The 19,403-nt window shown below is 40.8% G+C and overlaps 1 protein-coding gene across 1 annotated transcript in view; it reads left to right on the top strand.

The window, feature by feature from the left end:
• LOC134569325 (histo-blood group ABO system transferase 2-like) overlaps window positions 1–19,403 on the top strand; it is a 247,490-nt gene that overhangs the window by 190,993 nt on the left and 37,094 nt on the right. Inside the window, exon 4 of the mRNA XM_063428249.1 lies at window positions 1,223–1,381. Within this exon, the coding sequence (XP_063284319.1) occupies window positions 1,223–1,381 (159 nt within the window). The remainder of the gene's footprint in view (window positions 1–1,222; window positions 1,382–19,403) is intronic.

Below are 19,403 nucleotides of genomic sequence, written 5' to 3'. Positions count from 1 at the left end.
AGTGAGTAGAGAGAGGCAGGGAGGGAGATGCTGTAACTTCTTATCCCTGCCTCTCTCCACATAAACAGCGACCCCTACTGGCCGGTGCTGGTATTGCAGAATAATCTCTGTTTATACTCTGTTTATTACTGCAATACCAGCACCGGCTAGGCGGCCTCAAATACCTGAGAAATATTTCTGGCAATATACCTGGCAACCATAAGAAATACATCAGAAATACCTGGCAACCCTAAGAGTAGTGAGTAAAATTTTTTAAATCAATGGGCCTATCCCATGGGCCTGGGCCTGGAGCTGCAGCTCCATCAGCCCCTATGTTAATCCGGCCCTGGGTAGAAACATCCCTGCCTTATATAGAAACATAGAATGTGACGGCAGATAAGAACCATTCAGCCCATCTAGCCTCCTTGGCAATATTCTTGTTTATATTTATTACAATACAAGGGGCACACAGAAAGAAAATACAAAAATCAAGAATGAATGTGCATCTTGAAAGAGTCACTCTAAGCAGCATAACAACTGTGTATCATTGGTTTATGAAACAATATATTTACGTGTCTATAGATAAATATCAGCCAACATGACTGCTCTCCATTTTCTTAAAAAGTTCCACTCATCCTATGAAAAGAATTAAACTACCGGTGGGAGTAACCTACTTATACCATAAAAGCCTGCTAAACAGAGGTTTATGGGATTAGATCAGACTCCATAAAACAGAATAAAAGGCTCCTGATTGATGGCACCTCTTCCTAGTTGAGGAGGAGTCTGGATACAGCTGCATACAGCCAGTCCCTTTCGGCTGAATACCCTCACAACTGTGCAAGAACATGGCTAGCACATTTTTCCTTTGAATTATTTTAGTATAATCTTTAAGATATTTTTTTTTATGTTGTAATTAAAAATATAGGGGTTGATTCTCTTTGCAGAATTAGGTTCGACTTTGCTTATCGACCAGCAGTTCTGCCATTGAAGTTTATGGGAAAGTTGCTATTCAGTAAGCACACCCTTACTCTGAGTAGACCCTTAGTCTGCTAAGGGAATCCAGCTCAGTGAGTTAATTCTTGCCTCTAGTGTGCACAAAAGCTCCTTAATAAAGTATTATATTTAGAACACACGTTTTTTGTTGCTTTTTTTTTATTGCATTCAAGCCTTTACATAACATTTGATGATTGTAATAATTTCCATTCTGAATTATTTTTCTGATTTTGTTCTCCCTCACTCTCAGCTTGCAGTACCCGAAGCTAGATATGTTTTTAATGAAAGAAGGAAAGCTGTCTATATTTGAAATTGAAAATGCAAATGAGATCGGACAAAAATTAACAGAGAAAAGTATTGAACTTGGACATTGTGAGAGGAAGCTGGAATCAAACAAAAACAATATTGGGTATGAATTTAATGCAACATATATATAATTACATAGGATAATAGATATCTAATTTAGACACCATACGGTTAGTTCAATAAATGTCATTAATAGAAATGATATTACCACATTTTTATAAATATCCATTGTATATATTTTATTTTTAAAAATCACTTATCTGCAAAATCATGCTAATTTGTTGGGGCAGGCTGTCTAAAAACCCAAATTGCCGTATTTAGTATTAATTAGTCTGAAATATATCCAAACATGTAATATGTGTGTTTCAGGTAATAAAAATTTCAATGACTGGAATCAGGCTTCCCACCTAAAATCTGTTGAAGTCACTCTTCCAACTTGGGTGTTTCAGCCCCAGAGCTCCAATGGGACTACTATTGTCTTCACTGTTCATATCCTATTTCAGCCCTTTGTATTAGTTCACCTTATCATGTTCCTTTTTCTTCTTGTTATGGTCACTGGATATTTTCTACATCCACCACTACAGCAATCTTGTGTTCCTTGTCCACGACTAGGATGTCTGCTTGCTTGGCCAGTACTTGCTTGCCGTTTTGGATCTCGAAATCCACAGAACTTAACTTTTGTGAAGGCTACCATCTGGTAGATCCAGCCCATTTTAAGGTCAGATGTTTTTATACACAATTTTAGGAGTTCAATTTAATCTCTCTCAGTCTACGCTGTTCCTGCTAGCATCTTAAAGGAACACAAACCTGTATTACTAAAGCTTTAGTATCCCTGTCCCTAGTTTTTGAGGTCCTCTCCCCTGTACAACAAACATTACTTACCTTTACCAAGACTGAGACTGCTTACCAATCCACCTCCTGCAATGTCATGGAGGAGGCTTGGTCACCTCCATTGTTGATCCATCTAAATGTTCCTCAAAAAGGAGAATTAAGGACCTGATGCCTCGCATGAATCCAAACTTCCCAGTAGGAAAGCATTGAATCAATAATTTCCTTTGGGGACGTCCGTGTCACATGACTGAGTTTAGTGGAAATGCCACTATTTGCTTTCTGGAAGACAGCCATAACACGTGGCTGTAATCCTGCAATGTTTTACATTGCATGGTTAAAAGGATAGGGACACTGCACCGAGACCACCTCGTTAAGATGAAGTGGCTTAGGTGACTTTAGTCGTGCTTTAAAACTGGATATTATATGCTGGATTGCCTGTGAGTCCTCTTTGCACAGTCTGAACCTTGAGTCCTGTCTGATGTGATAGCCTCCCATTGATATTGTTCTGGTGCTGAAAACTTGTTCCAGTGCTGCAAGGAGTAGTGCTTTATTGCTGTATCCAATCACTGGTAGGACTTTGTAATGTTAGTCACATCTATTCTCAATTGGTGGTAAATCTCGTAAAAGGGTTTGTCAGGAATGGAAACTCCTTATCTGCATCCTCTATATGCTGAGACATTTGTGTAGCAGTTTATCTTTGGGTGTCATTTTTGATATGTACCTGCGGATGCTCTATGTTTCACCCGGGACAGGGGACTTGACACTCATTAGTATGGTGACATTGATGTTAACATTTTCCTTTGTAATGAACCACATGTATCTGACCAGCCACAAATTGCATTTGGATAGCTGCCTTCCTTGCCTTTCCTGTATGGGCACACACCTACTCGGATTTACAACGTGTAACTCATTTAAGTTCAGTTCTGTCTCTGCTTCCTGTTCTGCTGCGGATCATGTTTTTGTCCCAATAGCTGTAAGTTGATAAGTATACACCGGTTATTGTCAATAGGAATACACTATAGTTTAAAAGGGGATGGATCTTATTAAAGGGCTACACCAACCTCCATGACAGCTTCAGTAATTTGAAGTGGTCATGGTGTTTGGGGTAATGTATATATTTATCAGGATGAAACATTACACATACTCAGATATTTGTAACTGTGTGCAGGGAGCTGGTTGCACCTCCAGCACACTTGACACATTCAGCCCAGAACTCAGTTTCGTGCTGCCAATGTCATGTCTGTGCATAAAAAATGTCTGTAATCAGACCTGTACGCTGGCAACAGAGAGCCTGCAAGGGGAAAATTGCTATCCCCGTCCTCCCACTGTGTGCTCCCTCCTCTCTCCTTCCATTGCAAACTGTTTTTTAAATGTTTTATAAACCCTCCTCCTCTCCACCTGCCAGGAGCATGCGCATATGATCTAAGCGAGAAATTGGTCCAATCACAGGCAATTATATGAGAAGACTGCATTTCGCAGATGGATTAAGGGAGTTAAGGAAGCGTGTGTATGTATGTATGTGTGTATATATGTGTGTGTGTGTGTGTGTGTGTGTGTGTGTGTGTGTGTGTGTGTGTGTGTGTGTAAATAATGAAGTTGAGAGCACTCAGTGGATTTTCAAAGTGAAAACATTTATTTAAATGTTGGCAATACGGATCAACGTTTTAACCTAAGGGTCTTTATCAAGAGGCATCTTGATAAAGACCCTTAGGCCGAAACGTTGATCCATATTGGCAACATTTAAATACATTTTTTCACTTTGAAAATCCACTGAGTGCTCTCAACTTCATTATTTACACACACACACACACACACATATATATATATATATATATATACACACATACATACATACACACAATCCTTAACTCCCTTAATACATCTGCGAAATGCAGTCTTCTCATATAATTGCCTGTGATTGGACCAATTTCTCGCTTAGATCATATGCGCATGCTCCTGGCAGGTGGAGAGGAGGAGGGTTTATAAAACATTTAAAAAACAGTTTGCAATGGAAGGAGAGAGGAGGGAGCACTGAAAATCCACTGAAAATTGAGTGCTCTCAACTTCATTATTTACCTTCATATTCAGCGTAGAGCAGCACCTTGGTGTAAGTTTTTTTTTCTATTGTTTCAAGACAGAGTGCCAGATTTATTGCTTTATATATATATATATATATATATATATATATATAAAAAAAATACAAAAAAAGTCTTGCACTCCTACCAATAAAGATTTTAACCCGGTGCTTGGTTGCACAATAGATACAAAACCAAAAAAGGACCAGCACTCACAGGATTTGCAAAAAATAGAAAAATATTACTTTACTCCGTAGTCAACGTTTCAGCACCACTTGTGTGCTTTCATCAGGACAGCATACAAAATATAAATGAAAATACATTGCTTAAATAAGAACATCAATTAGATTGGGACTCACCATTCAGGTCTGACGCCAGCTAATTCGTAATGGATTTCAGCCTCTAGCCGCCAAAACGCCGGGAAACATCTCCTTCCGGCTAATGGATGCACTGTCACATGATCCGAATGACCACGTGACCGATCACTATGGAGATCAAGACGCTGTTTGCGTCTAATGATCCACCCTCCAGTTACTTCCTGGTAGATCGTGTGTCCCATCACTATGGGAACGTACTGCGCATGCGCACTAGGTCTGCCATTCCGATGCATTCTCGTGATAAATACGAGTAGCTAACTGTTAAGGTATTAGGCTTTAAACATAGGCAAAGCCAAGGGAATATATACAAAGGGGTGCATATGGACTTCTAGCTACCCCAATAGAATCAAAGGATAGACATATCCTCCCGTGACAAAAAAATATTTAAAGATATAGTAGGCTCTAAAGACACTACATACAGGTCTTCTATAGAGCAGTGCTCAAATAATTTAAAGGTATAGTGGATTTAAGGACATTTCGTACAAGTCTTCTATAAAGCATCACTCAATGCTATTACTATGTGATAAGCTATCCCAATTGCGATGGACAAAGTTATTAAAGGGCAATATCACCCCCCATCTTGAGGGTATTACCTAAGTGTCATAATAAACAAGATAAAGTGATACCTGCTTTTTCACATAGTGAAAGAACATTTTTCGTTCAGACCCCTGGGCGAGATAGTGTCCAACCGTGTTATCCAGTACGTTTCTCTCTGTAACAGGAGTTTGCCCCGGTCTCCCCCCCGAAGAGGGGTCGGTACATGGTCAATGGCCACACACCTAAGTGAAGCCAGGGGATGTGATAGTTCCAGAAAATGTCGGGCCACAGATCGAGTATCCGACTTGCCTATCGTGATGGCAAGTCGGACAAACCTGTGGCCCGACATTTTCTGGAACTATCACATCCCCTGGCTTCACTTAGGTGTGTGGCCATTGACCATGTACCGACCCCTCTTCGGGGGGGAGACCGGGGCAAACTCCTGTTACAGAGAGAAACGTACTGGATAACACGGTTGGACACTATCTCGCCCAGGGGTCTGAACGAAAAATGTTCTTTCACTATGTTCCTATAATACCCTAGTACTAGGTTGATTAGAGTACAGAGCATCTTATGATTATCTGAGGTATAGGGTTGGACTTTCTATCTTTATTAGTCCAAATAATAATTTAGTACTGCTTTTTATTAGAAATTTTAGTCTTTATTTAATATAAAGAGGATTTTTTTAGTTATTATAAAAACAATTATTTTTTTGTTGTTACTTACATATCCATGGGGGTAGAGCGGGAGTCAGGGATTATGCAAATTGTTCTACATTTATATATCAAGACTAGGCCTGTTGCATATAGATCATTCGTTCATGCTTATCATTTTTCACTAGGTATAGATATAATTTTTTCCTATATTGCATACAGTAGCACTTTATTACATTTCCCACTTGTTGCATCTTTGTTATATGTTTAACATTTTTCACTATTTCACTATTATTTTATACATAGACAGAGCATCACACACTTAGATATAGATTTCTGTCTCACTAGTAGGTAAGTGTAATTATTCTAGAGATATTTCATTATAATCAAGTCTACACTTCACAAGACAGGCTGATATTCCGCCTTTCATTAGTAAGGACACAGAGATCTTACGAGATCGTGGATCACATCGATTTTATATTTACACAACATAGTATTCACGTATTAAATGAAACAATGACTAGGCCGTTCACTTAAGATACGATATGATATAACACTTTATTGGTTTGTATATATGCCAAATATGTATTTTGTCCAGCATTCCCTAGACACCACTGATTCTCTGTTACTGCTCGTATTCTCCTGTTTCCCCTCCCCTCCGGACTGTCTACGGTCCGGTTGCCACGGCAACACTTTATTGCACTGAAGGGCTTGGGAGGTTTGACTCATGCCGCTGTCCGTAAGTAAAGGGTTTGACTAAAGTGACGTTGGCGTCCCTGGTTGCCCGGTAACGTCAGTCGGCGAATCAGATACCTCGGATCTGGTCATGTGGGCCAGGAACCCGGAAGTGTAGTGTGCTGATACGGTTGGCAGCTGCGGTCCGTTCGATGGCGGGAATGGAGGTGAAACACCTGAATATGTAGGTATACTAATTGAGATTCTCCCTATATAAGCTTGCTTATTTCATTGTTTAAGTTGTCCTGATGAAAGCTCCATGAGGAGCTGAAACGTTGACGTCCTGAACTGAATAAAAGAAAACTTGTATCACTGAGAATTCCTGGAGTGCCGGTATTTTTTTGGATATTTATGATTTTTGCTACCAGAGCACCAGGTACCATTATATTGTTTTGTTGGAGTGCAAGAATATTTTCTCGTCTTTGTATATATATATATATATATATATATATATATATATATACACACACACATACATACATACATACACACGCTCCCTTAAATCCGTTAATCCATTTGCAAAATGGAATATATATAGACACTGGATATTCCTTGCACTCAAGCTCTGTTATTCATATAATACCCAGGTATTATGTGCACTTCCAAAAGTTAGACTGCACTTGGTTTTCATAAAAGTCAAATACTTTATTTCAAATAGTTAAAGGGAATCTCCAGTGCCAGGAAAACAATCAGTTTTCCTGGCACTGCAGGATTCCTCTCCCTCCCACCCCTCAATCCCCAGTTGCTGAAGGGGTGAAAACCCCTTCAGTGACTTACCTGAGGCAGCGACATGTCCCACGTCGCTGCCTGCTCCTCCCCCGCCGCTCCTCCTTCTGCTTACGTCGGCCGGTGGGCGAGACTGATCCCGCCCACCGGCCGAGGAGACCTAATGCGCATGCGCGGCAATGCCGCGCATGCACATTAGCGCACCCCATAGGAAAGCATTGAAAGCGATTTTCAATGCTTTCCTATGGGGAATTGAGTGACGCTGGAGGTCCTCACACAGCGTGAGGACGTCCAGCGACGCTCTAGCACTGAAAACCTGTGCTATAGAGCAGGAAGTTCCCTCTAGTGGCTGTCTAATAGACAGCCACTAGGGGAGGACTTAACCCTGCAAGGTAATTATTGCAGTTTAAAAAAAACTGCAGTAATTACACTTGCAGGGTTAAGGGTAGTGGGAGTTGGCACCCAGACCACTCCAATGGGCAGAAGTGGTCTGGGTGCCTACAGTGTCCCTTTAAAAAGATCGACGTATTAGTCCTCATCTCGGACTTTCCTCAGGATCAAAAAAATCAATTGATCTTTTTAACTATTTGAAGGAAAGTATTTTGGCTTTTATGAAGACCGTGAGTTTATATATATATATCAATCCAAAAAGCTTGCACTCCTGGTAAATAAAGTTATGCCCGGTGCCAGAACCACAAAAAAAAAATACATAATACAAAAATTGGCAGCACTCCAAGGACTTAAACAAGGGGTAGATCAATTAATGCTTAACCTTTAATAGTACATCTCAAAAAAAGAGTCGACGTTTCTGTGTACATGTCCTGATGAAAGTTCCACTGTACTGTGCACTAATAAATGTTAAGTATTAATTGATCTACCCCTTGTTTAAGTCCTTGGAGTGCTGCCAATTTTTGTAATATATATACACAAACACACAAGTTTTATAACTGCCCCCCTACTTTTATCCCTGGCCCACCATATGGCCCCCCTGAATATAAATTCTAGAGACGCCACTGCTATTGTTTTCTTTATTTTGAATCATCCAAGTGGTGCGTGATCTGTTACCAACCTAAATTTTATCCCCAACAAGTAGTACTTGAGAGTAACAACAGCACACTTAATAGCTAGAGTCTAGACACTTCTTCTCGACTGTTGAATAATTATTTTCTCTCGTTTGAAGTTTCCTGCTCAGGTACAGTATTGGGTGTTCATCATCTTGACTTTCCTGTGAGAGCACTGCTCCAAATCCTAAATCAGATGCATCTGTTTGTAGAATTAATTCTTTGGAAAAATTGGGTGTAACTTACAGAGGTTGAATGCATATGCCTTCCTTGAGACATTGAAATGTCTGCTCAGTTCCTGGTGACCATTTCACCATGACAGGGGCTTTTGCTTTTGTGAGGTCAGTTAAGAGACCAGCTATGGTAGCAAAATTGGAGATAAATCTTCTGTAATAGCCAATAAGACCAAGGAAGGGCCTAATCTGTTTCTTAGTCAAGGGTCAAGGATGATTTTGCATGGCTTCAACCTTTGCAAGAGGGCTTGACTGAACCTCTCCCAATGGAATAACCTAGATACTTGGCCTCCTTTAGGCCAATAGTATACTTACTAGGATTTGCAGTAAGGCCAACATTTCATATGGAATTAATGACAGCTTGCAGTTTTGGTAAGTGAGACTCCCAATCTTCACTGTGTGTAACAACATCACCCAAGTAAGCAACTGCATAAAAAGTATGTGGTTTTAGGATTCTGTCCATCATTCTTTAAAACGTTGATGGAGCCCCATGTAAACAAAAAGGTAATACTCTGTAGTTATCTCCTTTGCCCGGGTTGTGAGTGGTACTTGTCTATAACCCTTTGTTAGATCCAGTGTGGTAAGGTACAAGGCTTTCCCAAGTCTTTCAACAAGTTCATCAACCCTTGGTATAGAATATGGATCAATCTTGGATATGGCATTAAGCTTCCGGTAATCATTGCAGAATCTGATTGTACCATCTGGTTTTGGTACACGTAGAACTGCAATAAACCAATCACTTTGTGACTCTTCGATTAGCCCAAGGTCCAACATTTTCTTTACTTTGGTTTTGATCGCTTCTCTATGGGATTCTGGTATTCTATATGGCTTAAGATTTTTTTTTTCATGGCTCTTGATGATATCATGCTATATTACAGCAGTTATTCCAGGAACTGCAAAGAAAACCTTTTTATTTAGTCTAATGAAGTCTTTTACCTCTCTCTTTTGGTGGATAGTCAGGGTTTCTGATATATTTACAGTTGGGTCGTTATCCTTTGAATGGATGTGTAATGTTTCTATAGTCACAAGCATTTATCTTTCTTTCCATGACTTAAGTAGATTCACTTGTTAGATTTGTACCTCCTTTCATCTTCTGGGCTGTCTTACTTTACAATTTACTTTCCCCACACCCTCTATGACTTCATATCGTCCATGCCATGTTGCTATGAATTTGTACTCAACCATAGGAACCAAAACTACCACTATATCTCCTGATTTAAACATGTGGACCCTGGCATTTTTATTGTAGCTATTCTGCTGATGTTGTTGGGCATTTTCCATATGATCTCTAACAATGGACATAATGGCTGCCATCCATTCCTGCATCTGAGTTACATGCTATATGGAACTTCTGTGTGGCGTAGACTCAAGTTACCAAGTTCCTTTAGCTATATCTAACAATCCTTTAGGGTGTCTACTATACAAGAGTTCAAAAGGTGAAAACCCAGTAGAGGCGGGAGGGACTTCCCTAATACTATTACCAATATGTACTGGTGTCCTCTAGCAGATTTTATACCCACAAAGTCCATACCAATGCATTCAAACAGAACCTCTATAAATGGTAAGGGCACTAAGGAGCTACGATATGTTGTAAGAGGGGCAGTTAACTGGCAAGTGGCAATGCATGTATACAGGCAATTTCTAGATTCTGGGAGTCATTTACTTGAATATTTCTTAACAGACCTTGGTCTAGAAGCGTAACCATACTCCTAGAATCTAGTAAAGCATTTACGTATCTTCCCTCAACCCTTACAGTGCACCAGGGATTGCCCTTCAGACAATCGTTTTTGGTGACTGCATATGCTGAATGAGAGAAAAGAGAGTAATCATCCCCCTTATCACCAACATTTCATTCCATTGCAACAACATTCTCAGGACAGTCCTTTGCAATATGTCCATATTATTTGCATTGAAAACACTTAATGTTATAATTAGGCATAATTTTTGAGGCTTGTGTAGAATCTTCCAGCCTCATAAAATTCTTGCGCCTTGCTGGACTGTACCTTGTGTTGTAAAAACACACTTGTTCCTCCCAAGACCCCTTTTTTCCTGGAACAGTCTTACCCCATTTATTGGGACTCTAGATCTGTCTCCTGGTTGGTGAATTGCAAAAACTCTGACACACACCGTTCCACTAAAGCAACTAGTTCATCATCTGTTTTAGGATGATTCTGGCTGACACAGCGCCATAGGGAAACAGGCAGTCATCTCAGAAACCGGTCCATCGCAAGCTGTTTCATGATGTGACTGGCTGAATTAACCTCTGGTTGTAACCATTTTCTGCAAGATGTCTTAAGTCAAACATTTGTGACCATACAACTTTGTCTTGGCTATAAGTCAAGGAGTGAAATCTCTGGGCCAGAACCACTGTTGTGACTCCCAAGCGGGCCAAGATTTCTGCTTTCAGCTTCTTGTAGTCACAGGCTTGTGCATGCTCCAAATCATAATATGCCTTCTGAGGCTCTCCACTCAGGACTTGAGCAAGGTGGCTTGCCCATTCAGACTCAGGCTAACCTTTTCTCTCAGCTGTGCTTTAAGAGCTATCAGGTATGCTTCTACATCATCTGTGGCCACCATCTTTGTAAATAGTTACTCACTCTCAGAGCCTTAGAACTATGTGGCACTTCCACAGAATACCTGGCCAGCCTCACAGATAGGTCCTGGATCTCCTGTTGTATGGCACGAGTGCCATTTTGCTGCTCCTTGTTTTTGTGCAAACACCAGTCACTGAAGTGCTGTAATGTTTACTTGCTGGCTGGCTGTAGCTTGTTGCTGGGCCGCTGTAGTTTGTTGCAGGCCCACTGTAGCCTGAAGTAAATCCTTAACAACATCCTCCATTTTGTTGGTATTGGTTCCTTTTACAGACTGTCAGTGTGTGAGGTAGCAGGATTGATGCCCACATCCTCCACCATATGTGATCTGGGAACATATAATCACACAATCTTGAGGATATGAATACCACACAAATTGTATTTTTTGTAAGTGCAGTCTTTTGCAAAACAAAACAAAAAAAAAACTTGCGTGGTGGGGGTGGAGGTTAACAAGACGTGGAAAGCCTGAGCTCCTGACTTTTTGACTAATTCTAGGGTATTATACCTGATTTGGGGGCTTCCACGCCACTTCCTCGCTGTACCTCTGGTCAGGAGACCCCGGGCTAATCAAATGCTGACTCACCTGAATGTTACCCTACTCTGTGAGCCCTGTTACGGCCTACTGTGACAAGGCTGAGGGGGGGACGGCCGATCCGCTCATGCTTCAACTCAGGGCTTGTGCCAGCAGCACTTTTACCTCCCACCCCCCCCAGTACCAGTGGGGGTCATCGCGGTCCCCTCAGAGCAGAACCAAGCAACTTACCTGCACTTACCACGCTGATAATGTCGCTGTGCAGCACCCTTGCCACTATAAAATGGCGGATGTTTCCATGGAGTCCCACGCCGAGAGCTTGAAGCAGAGGGCCTCTTGTGATTATATGGCAAACTCCATGCGGAGGCTGGATGCAATCTTCCAGTGCTTCTGGATAGCAGTCAAACACCGAGTTCGGACCACCGAGGTCATCCAGCACAAGAGAATCAAGCGACAGGAGATGAAAGGGCCTACTCAGGGCAACATTCAAGCTGCGACATCCGCACAACCTGTCGCCCGCCTCCCAAGCCGAGAGCCATAAGAGGCTTACCTGCCATGCATTGACTAGAAGGAAGGAGGATTACCCACGAAAAGAGGAGGATGCCATTACAATCCTCCAACCATCCTCTGCAGGAGGATTACTGCCTCAATGCGGCGTGGCATGGAAGCTATCAGCCTGTGGCACTGCTGAGGTGTTATGGAAGACCAGGATGCTTCAATAGCGGCCTTCAGCTCTTCTGCATTGTTCGGTCTCATGTCTCTCTTGGCAATGCCCCATATTTTCTCTATGGGGTTCAGGTCAAGTGAGTTTGCTGGCCAATCAAGCACAGTAATCCCACTGTCATTGAACCAGGCTTTGGTGCTTTTGGCAGTGTGGGCACATGCCAAGTCCTGCTGGAAAATTAAGTCAGCATCCCCATAAAGCTCATCTATAGAAGGAAGCATGAAGTGCTCCAAAATCTCCTGGTAGATGGCTGCGTTGACCCTGGACTTAATGAAGCACAGTGGACCAACACCAGCAGATGACATGGCTCCCTAAATCAACACAGACTGTGGAAACTTCACACTGGACTTCAGGCATCTTGCAGTGTGTGCCTCTCCATTCTTCCTCTAGACTCTGGGTCCTTGATTTCCATATGAGATGCAAAAGTTGCTCTCATCAGAAAAGAGGACTTCTGACCACTGAGCTACAGACCAGGTCTGTTTTTCTTTAGCCCAGGTAAGATGCTTCTGACGTTGTTTGTTGTTCAGAAGCGGCTTGACAGGAGGAATACGACATCTGAAGCCCATGTCCAGGATCCGTCTGTGTGTGGTGGCTCTTGATGCACTGACTCCAGCCTCAGTCCACTCCTTGTGAAAGTCCCCAACACTTTTGAATGGCCTTTTCCTGACAATCCTGTCCAGGCTGCGGTCATCCCAGCTGCTTGTGCACCTTTTTCTTCCACACTTTTCCCTTCCACATAACTTTCTATTAATGTGCTTTGATACAGCACTTTGGGAACATCCAACTTCCTTCGCAATTACCTTTTGAGGCTTTCCCTCCTTATGGAGGGTGTCAATGATGGTTTTCTGCACAACTGTCAGGTCAGCAGTCTTCCCCATGATTGTGATTCCTACTGAACCAGACTGAGAGACCATTTAAAGGCTCAGAAACCCTTGGCTTACTTAGCTGATTAGAGTGGGACACCTTTTCACAATATTCTAATTTACTGAGATTGTGGATTTGGGGTTTTCATGAGCTGTAAGCCATAATTATCGCACTTATGACAAATCACGGCTTCAACTATCTTGCTTTGCATGTAATGCGACTATCTAATATATTAGTTTCCCCTTTTACGTTGCAATATTTAAATAAATGAACTTTTGCATGATATTCTAATTTTTCGAGTATCACCTGTATGTCGAAATGACTGGGGAATGCTGTTGGGGCACCTCAAGCCTGTTGTATACTTATGCACTGCAAAAATAAAAAAAATTAAGAAAACAAAACAAAAAAAAAAAGCATCGCTCTTCTGAACATTAACTGACACTTGTTACTAACGAGTGTTGGGCAGCTTACCCACTGCCAACAATACAAAACATACATTTTAGCACAGACATTTTTCAAATGAAAATTTATTTTTTTTCTCCTTCAGAACACAAAATTCTTTAACAGACCTATAGGGAGTAATGCAGTCTCAAACACTGCTTGTCCTTCTCCCTATGAATCCCTGGCAGGGACATTTTTATAGCAGCCTTGTGCTGTTCATAGTTAGCAGGTGAGCAAGTACCTGGGTGACCCAGAACTCCTGGGGTGGATTTCTCACCTGCTGTGCTGCGTGTAAACTGTGGAGTGGAGCACAGGCCCTCTCTTCACTCCAGATGCTCCACCGCAGCAACCCATATTAAATTACAAAATTTATCTGACTAAAAAAGACAAACATTCTTCCTTGTGCTATTAGATCACCTTTTGCAATACTTTTGTTGAAATCTACACCCCATCCATAATAATACCTTGCATTCTGTCACACTACCTGGAGGTACTTGGGTGTTGCTGTCCTCATCCTCCTGGTTCCTATGTGTTTGTGATATCCCCAGGTACTTGTAGCTGTTCTCTATGTTGCCTACTTTGCCCTCTTACATTTCAACAGTCCTGAATACCTGATTATCTTCTTTCTTTTTGTTATTATCCACCCACATATTTAACCTGCCTGGCATTACATTGTCCCTCTGGAAAACGTGCAACACCGTGGTATATATTGCCCTTGATGTTTGCTTGTGTAATTGCCCTGGAGTTGGCTTCTGGTGTCGTTCACCACTTGTCCATTGAGTACTTGATGAATGCTTGTAATGTATTGCAGGTCTTGTAGAGTGCAAATCATTCCAGTAGCCTCTGTTACAGTTTATTTAATCTTTTTTGAGCCCTGCTCACATATTGACTCATATGTCTGTTGACCTTGGAAGCTAGGATTCCTGACAGGACATTAAGTGTTACTGGAAGGCAGGTAACTAGTCGATAGTTGGATAGTGTTCTATTTTGAGTGTTTTGAGTGTTTTTTTATGGCCAGTACTGGTATCTGTTGTTTTAGTCATTCAGGGTGGGAGCCCGCTGTTAGCAGCTGGTTCATTTGTGCTACTAAGTAGTCATGCAGTGTTAGTTTTCTTATCCAGCAGGAGTGGCCCTAACACTGACTTCATGCTGGCTACTTGTTGTTAGAGAGCTGCTACTATGTATGTGACTGGTTCTTGTTCTGGCCGAGTGAAGTTGTTTGCTTTCAGGTCTAGTAGATACCTGGCCCTAGGTGTTATATGATGGTTCTTTCTACCAAAAAAGAAAAAGAGAAAAAATACCTGCGTAACTATGCGATAGGAAAAAAGCCCCCCACCCCCCCCAAAAAAAGCTACAGGTGCCTAATTCCAACGCATAGATACAGGTCTTAACCTAAGTACAATACTCAGCTCAATAAATGGGCAAGTAGCTAAAGGAAGGGACAAATGGGAAAACCTTTATTACGTCATCCTACAAAATAAATTGTGGAAAACACACAATGTGAAAAAAATTGTGCAAAGTGTAACGTATTTAAAAAGGGAGATCTAATGGAGTTTACTAGCAGTGATCCAGATACTGACTAGTTTGAGAGTACAATATAAGTATAAATCAATGTGCACCTATAGAGGAAATCACTTGACATAAAATTATCTGTCTCATATTCAGTACATAATATATAAGCAGTACAGCGCATCAGCCCAGTCCCTACTCCCGCCAGATAGTAAAAGAACACTCTCAGGTGTCTATAGAACCAGAATACTAGTATAAAGCGGGTAAAAAATAGGCCAAAATCGAGTTCCCATATAGCACAGTGGGATTAGATTACTGTGTCGCTACACAGTAAAGTGACAGAATGTCCGGGAGACAGAACGTCAATACAGTTCCCAAAGGCGAGCACTCAATTTTGCACTATAAATTAAAGCTGTCAGCTAGGCATGGGTGTTGTATCAAATCTATAATCTCATAAAGAAACATAAGAGCCCAGCATAGAGTAACACTGACAAGTTTAACCCCTTAAGGACCGAGGACAGTTCAGGACCGTCATCAGGATTTTTGCATTGCCGACCGGTGACGGTCCTGAACCGTCCTAACGGTCTTAGTTATTTACCTGATCGCCGTCGTTCCCCCGGCGGCGATTGGCGGTGCTCCCGGTGTGGGGAGACTGTCTGCAGCCCAGACAGTCTCCCCATGGCGGATTTGGACCCCTGGGGCCATGTGATCGCTCAACAGAGCAATCACATGGTCACAATAGGTGTCCATGTGTGTGCCTGCAGGGGGACTGTCTGTGCTGACAGGCAGTCTCCCTGCTAGTGTAAAATCATTTAAAAAAAAAAAAAAAGTTAATGTTAATAAAAAAAATTATAATTATATATGTGTATATATATATGATATATAGACATATATTATACCTATATAATATATGTCTATATATCATATATATAATGTCATGCTAAGTGTATTTTTATATTAATATGTACATATATTAATATAAAAATACACTCATAATTAAATTACACACGTATATATCATATATATAATAACTATATATATTGTATATATATATATTATTATAAAATACAAATAATAAGTCATTTAAATTAAACTAAAAAATGTAAAAATAATAATACATTTTTTAAAAAAAAATTATATATCTATATGAAATTTTATTCTAACTGTATTTTTATATTAATATATATATATATATATATATATATATATATATATATATATATATTTATATCAAAATACACTTAGAATGAAATTGTATATATATCTATGTATATATAAATAAATAAAAAGAATACGAAATATATATATGTCCATATACAAAATTACATAAATAATTATATAAATATACATGTAGACTTCAAATATATAAATATACATATATACTTAAATTCTACGTGTGTATTTATGTAATATTTTTACATAATTAAGTAATTTTATTGATTGCAAATTGATGGACCTGCCTGAAACCCAGGTCGAAAGTCCAGAGAATTTAATTTGCTAGCACTGTATTTTACCCTGTAACGTTCTACGACACCCTAAAACTTGTTCATGGGGGGTGCTGTTTTACTCGGGAGACTTTGCTGAATACAAATATTAGTGATTCAAAACAATTAAACATATCACAGCGATGATATTGTCAGTGAAAGTGACCTTTTTTTCATTTTTTTTTCACTTTTACTGATGATTTAATTGTTGTGATACATTTTCCAGTTTTGAAACACTAATATTTGTGTTCAGCAAAGTCTCCTGAGTATAACAGTACCCCCCATGTACAGGTTTTATAGCGTTTGTGAAAGTTACAGGGTCAAATATATGGGTCCAATATTTTTACATTGAAAATGGCCAGGTTGGTTAAGTTGCCTTTGAGAGCGTATGGTAGCCCAGGAATGAGGCATACCATTTGCAAAAGAAGACAACCCAAGGTATTGCAAATGGGGTATGTCCAGTCTTTTTTAGTAACCACTTAGTCACAAACACTGGCCAAAATTAGCGTTCAATTTAGTTTTTTACTTTTTTCACACACAAACAAATATGAACGCTAACTTTGGCCAGTGTTTGCGACTAAGTGGCTACTAAAAAAGTCTGGACATACCCCATATTGAATACCCTGGGTTGTCTACTTTAAAAAAAATATGTACATGTGGGGTGTTATTCAGAGATTTATGACAGATAATAATGTTACAATGTCACTATTGATACATTTTAAAAATGTATGTTTTGAAACCACAATATCCTACTTGTACTTATAACCCTATAACATGCAAAAAAATAGCAAAAAGCATGTAAACACTGGGTATTTTTAAACTCAGGACAACATTTTGAATCTATTTAGCAGTTTTTTTTATTCGCTTTTGTAGATGAGTAAAAGATTTTTCACATAAAAGTCAAAAAACGTGTATTTCTTTCAATTTTTCATCATATTTTTTAATTTATTTTTTTTAAATTAAATTACATGAGATTCTATAAATAATGGTATGTAAAGAAAGCCCCTTTTGTCCTGAAAAAAACAATATATAATTTGTATGGGAACAGTACATGAGAGAGCAAAAAATTACAGCTAAACACAAACACCACAAAAGTGTAAAAAGATGCCTGGTCGCAAATGTACAACATCGCAAAAACAGTCCGGTCCTTAAGGGGTTATATAAAGAAATAGCACTATAATGTAACAAAGTGTCCTGCAAAGGAAATAGTTCCCCTTTCTCGAGTGTAACACTTTGAACTGTGCTGTAAAGTGGAATCCTGTCAGTTGAGACACTGCTAGCCGGTTAACTAAAGATACTGACACTGCTAAATAGGGTAACAGAATACTATCACATAGCGATCAATGCAGTCTCAAAGTATCTGGGATTCAAAAACGTCAGTATAGTTTCCCAATAAGATACTTTGTACTGTACCCCAAGCAGTGGCGTACATACCAGGGTCGCAGGGGTCGCGGCTGCGACCGGGCCCGGCCCACCAGGGGGCCCGGCCGCCCCTGCGACCCGGTATGTATGCCACTTGGCCAGCCTCTTCTCCTGGGGGGCCCAGGAGCCGGCCACCTCCGGGCCCCCCGAGGCTGGCCCTGCTGTCACCCGGCTGGCCGGTCCTGCGGGCGCGCGAGGGAGCACTCTCCCCTGAGTGCTTCCTCTTCAGCTCCCTCGCGCACCGCAATGATACCGGAGCCGGGAGATGACGTCATCTTCCGGCGCCAGTATCAGTACGCGGCGCGCGAGGGAGCTGAAGAGGAAGCACTCAGGGGAGAGTGCTCCCTCGCGCGCCCGCCTGCTTGCCTGCCTGCCCGCCGGGTGACCGGCCCCCCAGGAGCCCAGCAGCACCACTGGACCCCAGGGAATCCCCTCAGCACTCCAAAAGGTAAGGAGGCTGGGGGGATTAAATTTTAAAAAAAATGTGTTAGTGTGTGTGTGTGTTAGTGGGTATGTTAGTGTGTGTGTTAGTGTTACTGTGAGTGTTAGTGTGTGTGTGTGTTAGTGTTACTGTGTGTGTTAGTGTGTGTGTAACACTAACACACACTAACACTCACAATAACACTAACACACACAGTAACACTAACACACACACACACTAACACTCAGTGTGTTAGTGTTACTGTGAGTGTTAGTGTGTGTGTTACTGTGAGTGTTAGTGTGTGTTAGTGTTAGTGTGTGTTACTGTGAGTGTTAGTGTGTGTGTTAGTGTTACTGTGAGTGTTACTGTGTGTGTTAGTGTGTGTTAGTGTTACTGTGAGTGTTAGTGTGTGTTAGTGTTACTGTGAGTGTTAGTGTGTGTGTTAGTGTTACTGTGAGTGTTAGTGTGTGTGTTAGTGTTACTGTGAGTGTTAGTGTGTGTGTTAGTGTTACTGTGTGTTTTACTGTGAGTGTTGGTGTGTGTTAGTGTTACACACCAACACTCACAGTAACACTAACACACACACTAACACTCACAGTAACACTAACACACACACTAACACTCACAGTGTGTTAGTGTTATTGTGAGTGTTACTGTGAGTGTTAGTGTGTGTGTTAGTGTGTGTGTTACTGTGAGTGTTAGCGTGTGTGTTAGTGTTACTGTGAGTGTGTGTTTTACTGTGAGTGTTAGTGTGCGTGTTAGTGTTACTGTGAGTGTTAGTGTGTGTGTCACTGTGAGTGTTAGTGTGTTAGTGTTACTGTGAGTGTTAGTGTGTGTGTGTTAGTGTGTGTGTTACTGTGAGTGTTAGTGTTACTGTGAGTGTTAGTGTGTGTTTTACTGTGAGTGTTA

This window comes from Pelobates fuscus, chromosome 7, assembly GCF_036172605.1.
Source record: "Pelobates fuscus isolate aPelFus1 chromosome 7, aPelFus1.pri, whole genome shotgun sequence".
NCBI classification, from domain to species: domain Eukaryota; kingdom Metazoa; phylum Chordata; class Amphibia; order Anura; family Pelobatidae; genus Pelobates; species Pelobates fuscus.
The sequence above is the reverse complement of the archived record's forward strand: the minus strand, read 5'-3'. Positions and strand labels throughout refer to the sequence as shown.